General features: G+C 27.8%; 1 protein-coding gene across 3 annotated transcripts; it reads right to left on the minus strand.

Annotated features, from left to right (window-relative positions):
- Nucleotides 1-275: 275 nt before the first annotated feature.
- Nucleotides 276-4,755, minus strand: LOC110656647 (E3 ubiquitin-protein ligase SINAT2). 3 transcript variants are annotated; one of them, XM_021813522.2, is made up of 6 exons: nt 4,599-4,742; nt 3,902-3,976; nt 3,361-3,466; nt 3,175-3,281; nt 1,602-1,988; nt 276-1,039 (listed from the first exon to the last, which is right to left on the minus strand). In XM_021813522.2, exons 4-6 carry the CDS (start codon nt 3,193-3,195, stop codon nt 719-721), a joined length of 729 nt encoding a protein of 242 aa, XP_021669214.2. In that variant the 5' UTR covers nt 3,196-3,281; nt 3,361-3,466; nt 3,902-3,976; nt 4,599-4,742; the 3' UTR covers nt 276-718. The 3 variants fall into 3 exon arrangements, with proteins under 3 accessions (XP_021669214.2, XP_021669213.2, XP_021669212.2); XM_021813521.2 differs by having other exon boundaries at nt 3,175-3,466; nt 4,599-4,743; XM_021813520.2 differs by lacking the exon at nt 3,902-3,976 and having other exon boundaries at nt 3,175-3,466; nt 4,599-4,755.
- Nucleotides 4,756-6,651: the final 1,896 nt, after the last annotated feature.

Raw genomic sequence — 6,651 nt, forward strand, 5'->3', positions numbered from 1 at the left:
TGTAGGCATTAAATTAAAAGCCCTCAAATTATGAGACAATACCATCTCAAAAATCCATTGATTGAGAGATTTGCATGGACAAGGTAGAGGGAGATTCTGAAAATTAATGAAGCAATGGTCAACTCCTATGCATTCAATAACTTACACATTATATCAGAATCAAAATGTGAAGAAATCTTGATACAGTCTCCTTGGTATATTGGCGAATATGAATATTTTAAGAGGAAAAGAAAGAAAGAAAGAAAGAAGGCCGTACAATTTCAAAAATACGTGGATGAAGTGTCAATACTTGATATATTAGTGGAGAATAGATAGGTACAAAGAAAGAGACTTGGATCTTTATTCCCTATGATCTCAATCAGGGCATATGGTACATAAAAGCACGAAAAAACAGAATAATGGTAGTTTCAAATTTCAGTAAGATGCTTAACGTGGATGTGCAAACCGAACATGCATTTTGCTGCATGGATCTCCTAGTCACCCAATTTCCAATTCCTATACTCAATCATAACAGATAAAAGACTGGTGAGCTTACAATTGGAATCTGCTCCATCAAGTGGTGAGCTGATAATAGGTTGTCGAATGCCTCAATCACAAAGACCATTTAAAGAGAATAGAAAAACCAAAATAGGAGCTGAAGCTTCATCCTTTGCCGCATGTTGAAACCCTTGCATCTTTGCAAACTGTACAATCAGCTGAAAATTTGTCATTCCATATCTCATTCCTCCTTCCATATACGGCCAGTGACCCTTAACTTCAGCTCTTGCCTATCCCCACCAGAAAAATAAAGAGCTAAACTCCTCTGAATAATGAGTCCGTCCTGGCTATCACGAACTTTCCCGTGACTATCACGGATGCTCCTGGGAATTCCTTGCCATGTTAGCTTGCGGCCATTCCCACCAACTTCTAAGCTATAGCTAAATTTCTTTGCTTCATGATCATCACCCATAAAACGTAAAAAGGCCATGTATACTGGTCCCATGCCCAGTTGAAATGCCTCGAAATGCAAGCAGAACTGTCTTCCAAAACAATTGAAGACCTTCACAGGATCACAAGATTCAAAGTTAATTAAAGTTTGGGATACAGTCTACAGTAACTAAAATTGTCCAACAAAACAGTAAGAAGTCCTTAATTTTGGTTAATTGGATTGTGGAAAAAGATTTCCAGAAATATAATGGCTTATTATTGCAATTTAACTTTATCACAGCGATGTCAATGCAGTTCACACAACACCAGTAAAATTCCTATTCGAACAGTATAAACTGAAGGCATAGGACCGTCAGAGGAAATTAACTATTCCCAAACAGCCCAGCAAGAACCAGTTGCAAATTTCTATTGAAAATCTAGTTTAAATTGTTTTTTCAGTACTGTCAAAGCATTTTTTTTTCATGCACCAAGATGAGTCAACTTCTAGCTCCAGGCCTGATTAAAAAAAAAAAAAAAACATAGAACAGTGAATATTAATTAGTATGCATGATCAGATCTTGCAATTAAAAAGTTAAGCATCTAAAAGGGTATACATATGTTTCTGTATCCATGGCAAACTTACATTCCTTGACATACCAAAATAGTTAAAAAATTCATATCACATGAGGACTTACAGTTAGCATCCATGTGGCATTTTCAACTTCATGGGGATTTGATTTGACATAACGATGATTAAGGGTACATCCATCATGCATGTCAACCTTGTGATCGTCCTTGAGATGTGCAACAAGGGTTGGGATGTCACCTGTGACAGAGCACTCAGACCCAGCATAAGGGCAATTATATGGACGAAATTGACAGTGTTGCTCATGTTTGAGCTTGCTGTAGTATGGGAAAATATCATGACATCCCAAATCCTGGTACTTGCAGGGTAGTTCTAGTGATTCTGCAACTTTCTCCAGCGCTAAACATCTTATATTTCCAAGATCATAGCGACACGTAGGACAACAGTTATGCACTCTAATCTTGCAGTTCATGCATAAAGTGTGTCCATTTGGGCACTATATATACAAAGTCCAACACAAAAGGTGTAGTTAAGATATTTGATCACTATATTCAGCAATTTTAAAAAGAGAGAAAATAAATAAAAAGAAAATTAATTTCTTGATTGGAATGCTAAACTGATAATTATTTTCTAGATTGGAATGCTAAAATGATCATCAAATTTGATTAACCAAAATAAGAAGTTACAATTTTTATTGTAAACAAATCATGACGTATTACTTCCTGATTCCTAAATGACTTGAACAATGCAGTGAAACAGACTAATCAGTGAAGCCTCATTCATTACTCTACAACCATTATTAAAGAATGTGAAGACTTATCTCCTTTACAAATTATGGTGCTTTCTTATGTATTTTCCAAATCCCCTTCATATGGGTCAACCAACACTCTCTGAGTCTGAAAGCAACTCTCCACCACAACATTATTCCAAGGCATCTATCATCATCTAGACACTATGCCTCTATATGGATATACATTTATATGTTAATGGTTAGCATTAAGGGCTTTATGTTATTTTTTTTAAAGAATACCTAGGTGGATTTTTGTTAAATTGTGCGTGTGAAATTTTGGATAGAATGTGGTATGGATTTTGGCTAAAAAAAAAAAAAAAAACTCTTTCTTTTTGAGTTTAAGAAAAAAAAAAGTGCAACATGTATCATTACATGGCCTAAAAAAATAAAGCTCAAAATCTTAGTTAAAAAAAAGGGTTAACCAACAGAAGATTAGGTTTCAGTTTGGACTCTGGAGGATTCCCAAACTTAACTGGCTGGCTTGGTTTAAAAAAATGAGCTTATGGTTTGAAGAATTCCCGAACCGAACTGTGAGCTCCCCTATCAGGAAGTCAAACTAGAAATGACCTCTCTAAATTATTTGAGGAATCGTAAGCAAAGAATTTCCTTATGATAACTTTTGGGAAAAGGAGAAAAAGAAGAGGTTGTAAATCCTGTTGTAAGCATTACATAGAATAAGAAAATTTTCAATTCTAAATGAGGAAGAATGGAGAAAAATGATTCATATAGCCGACTTCAACTAGTTTGGATTAAGGCTTAGTTGTTGTCTTTGTAAGTGGGGGAGAATCAACTCATCCCAAACTATGTGAAAATGCTGCCTCAAAAAATGGAGAGAGGTGGCTTAAGTAAGGGGCCAATAAGAGGGGTAAAATAGATGAAATCATGAAAAGACCTGATGAATTGGAGGGTACATTAAATTTGAGCAGACAGGGCACTCCAGCAGCTCATGCACACCATTGTTTGAATAAACTCCATGCTTTCCACCAAAACCGAGAGTACCTTTAGTTGTTGTACTGTTATTCTCTACTTTTGTTGTTCCAATGTCATAGTCTGCAACTGTAGGGTGAGATTCAAGTACCTCTTTGCAAGCGCTGCCCCCAGGAGCCATTTCTATTCCAAATTGGGCAATGATGACTGAATTTTACACTGTTGTATATTTTCAAAAGATCCAATGCCTCATTTTCCTGTGAATGCAAGGGGATTTTAACTATTTCAAAAAATCACACATAGTAAGCATGCAAACACAACATACAGAAAGCAAACTCTATTTTCTAAAGCACAACATACTGAATGCAAATTCTATTTTCTAAACAGGACTAATAAACTGCTAGTGAACAACATGGAACATTTAAAACAAAAGGGAAAATAAAGGACTAAAAGCACAAATAATATAAGAAGCTGCATTTCATTCAGAAACTAAATAATTGAAATGCATATAAAGACAATAACCCAGCTTTGAATATCATATAGAGTTTGAAAGCAGAAACCGAATAAAAATTGCCGAAAACAAAGAGCTCTTATGTGCAATTCCCTACAATCACATCACTTGTATGATTGGATCACTAACCATAAGCAATTGAAACTGAGAGACATCAAATAGGAATTTTGCAAAAAATAACCTTTCAAATAAAGCAGATGTCAAAGAGAAGTCATTTCAAATTTCCAATGAAGGTGCTAATCGATCAAATTTAAACCTGAAATATACACAGAAAGACCCTTTCAATCTATTCCAAGCAACCAAAATAAATTCAAAATATGCGACAAGAATACCAAACCAAAACAAAACCCATTTGAAAATTTCAACTGAACAACCATTTCCTACAAAAAAAAAAAATATCCAAGCATGGATTGTGCCAAAAAGTACAGTTAACATTTCTAATGTCCAATAAAGCAACCACAAAATGAGACAAAAACACTGAAAGAAAACAAACACCATTTCCCTATTTAATCCAAGTTCTCGCTTCTCAAAGTTTTATCTTAATCTAAATTTCAACCTTCTCCCAGATTGACTAAAATCACCTTAGCAATCCAATCAAGCACAAGCAAGACATTAAAATGAAAAAGGAAAACCCATGTCCAAGTCCCCCACAATAATTAAGAAACAAAGCAAAAACAAAGATACCCAGTTCGAGATTTTCCACGTCGGGTTGTGTCTTCACGTGCAATCAATCAATTTAGACAAATCAAAACGAAAAAAAACAGTGAACTGAAAATAAAATCGAAGAACAAACCAGAGAAAATTGATAAAAAAAAATAATAATAATAATAGTAAAAACGATGATAATAACAAAATTTGGCACACCAGCTCTTCATTACCCGTAGAAGGAAATCGAGGGAGGAAACGGGTGTGTCCTTTGTGCTTCGGTGGCGGAAGCCGTGAACGGCTTTTTGTTCGCTGTTTCTATATGCACCGCCACTGCTGCCCAATGCGGTGATGGGTAGTTTTTTTTAAGCCTGTTTGATAAAAAAAAAATTAAAATTATTAGGATATTTACAGTTGTAGTAAATTTTTTTTCGCGCATCATGGCAAAATCGGATGAAATTAAATTTAAAAAAATAATGGTAAATTACTAAATTATAATATAATATTTAAAATTTATTTATTTAATAAAATATTTTATTAATTTAAATTATAAATTTAAATATTTTTATTTATATTTTATATAATAAATAAAAAAATTTAAATATACATTTTAAATTAATAAATTATTTTAAATTAAATAAACTTTTAAAATATTTTATTATAATTTATTATTAATTTTCTCAAATTTAATTTAATACTTTAACTATAATTGTGATAACTAACTATTGATTATAATAAAAAAAATTGCCAATACTATAAAAATTTTAAATTTTTTTATCTAATAAATTGTCTTTTAATATATTTTAAAAATAAATAAAATAATCAATAATTATTGTTTTTTAGTCATTTCTTTTTTAAAAAATATAATTTCATAATAATTAAATAAATATTTGTTTAAATCAATACTTTATTTTTTATCTATATATAGTATATATAAATGTATAAAGGAGTAATATTGATTTTACTTAAATTACCCTTCATTCTTAAAATTAATTTTAATTATAATTTTATTATTTAAATTAATTTTAAATTTTATATAAATTTAATATTCTTAATCTTAGAATTTATATAAATTTAAAATTCTTAATTTTACTTATATTGAATTTTATTTAAATATAAATTTTATAAGAAGTAATTATATTTTATTATTTAAATTAATTTTTAAATTTATATAAATTTAGAATTTTTAATTTTAGAATTCATATAAATTTAAAATTTTTAATTTTAGAATTTATATAAATTTAAAATTCTTAATCTTACTTATTCTTAATTTCAATTAAATATAAAATTTTATAAAAAATAATTAATAAATAAAAAATTAAAAATATTATTAATTTATCTATTATTTATAAAAATATGAAAAAAATATATTTATAATGATAAATAAATAATTTGTTATCAATAATGCATATTAGAGACAATAATATACACTAATTATATAAATTCATCGTTAATATTATTTAGTAATAAAAATATAGATCATTAATAATTTTAATAATTAATGTCTTACAAACATTATCATCACTAATCTTTTAGCAATAAAAAATTTATCATTAAATCTTTTATAGTAATAATTCTACAATATATTATATTATCACTAATAATTTTTAGGGATAAAATATTTATCATTAAATATCTAATAATTTTATTTTTTAATATTATAATAATTAATATAAATTAAAATTTTAATATTATTGTAATAATAATTCTACTTTTACTAAAAATATATTATAATTCTTAATATAGTAATTCTATAATTATAATCCTTTAAGTATTATTACTTTTTACAATAATAATACACTAAATGAACAAGAATTTATTTCAAAAAATTATTTTATTTTTTAACTTTATAAATAATTTTCTTTCACATATTAGATGTGTAATATATTATGCAAGTTAATATTATTTTAAATCATGAAAAATTAAAATAACATATACAAATTAAATTAAAAAAAAGTAAAATAATAGAATTTAAATGAATTAAATTCAATGAGTTAATTTATATTTATTATTAATTTATTTTAATTTTTAAATATTTTCACCTATTCATATCTTAATACTTATTATCATATTTTTTTAATTATATTACATTGAAATTTATAATTAAATTAATATTATATGTTAATAATATAACATATAACTTTCATAAAAATATAATTAAATAAAAAAATAATTTTTAAATTAATAAATATGTTCATTTATATAATTAATTAAAATGACTTTAAAATTAATATATTAATTTAAATAATTGAATATAATATTTATAATATTATGATAATATTATAT

The sequence above is a fragment of the Hevea brasiliensis genome, chromosome 5, assembly GCF_030052815.1.
Source record: "Hevea brasiliensis isolate MT/VB/25A 57/8 chromosome 5, ASM3005281v1, whole genome shotgun sequence".
NCBI classification, from domain to species: domain Eukaryota; kingdom Viridiplantae; phylum Streptophyta; class Magnoliopsida; order Malpighiales; family Euphorbiaceae; genus Hevea; species Hevea brasiliensis.

Excerpts from the sequence above, each read along its gene's own strand:
- LOC110656647 (XM_021813520.2), bottom strand. The coding sequence starts at position 3,390 with ATGGCTCCTGGGGGCAGCGCTTGCAAAGAGGTACTTGAATCTCACCCT. Across the intron at positions 1,989-3,174 it reads TGTACCCTCCAATTCATCAG|TGCCCAAATGGACACACTTT; the intron begins GTCTTTTCATGA and ends TTGTATATATAG. Across the intron at positions 1,040-1,601 it reads ATGCCACATGGATGCTAACT|GTCTTCAATTGTTTTGGAAG; the intron begins GTAAGTCCTCAT and ends GATCCTGTGAAG.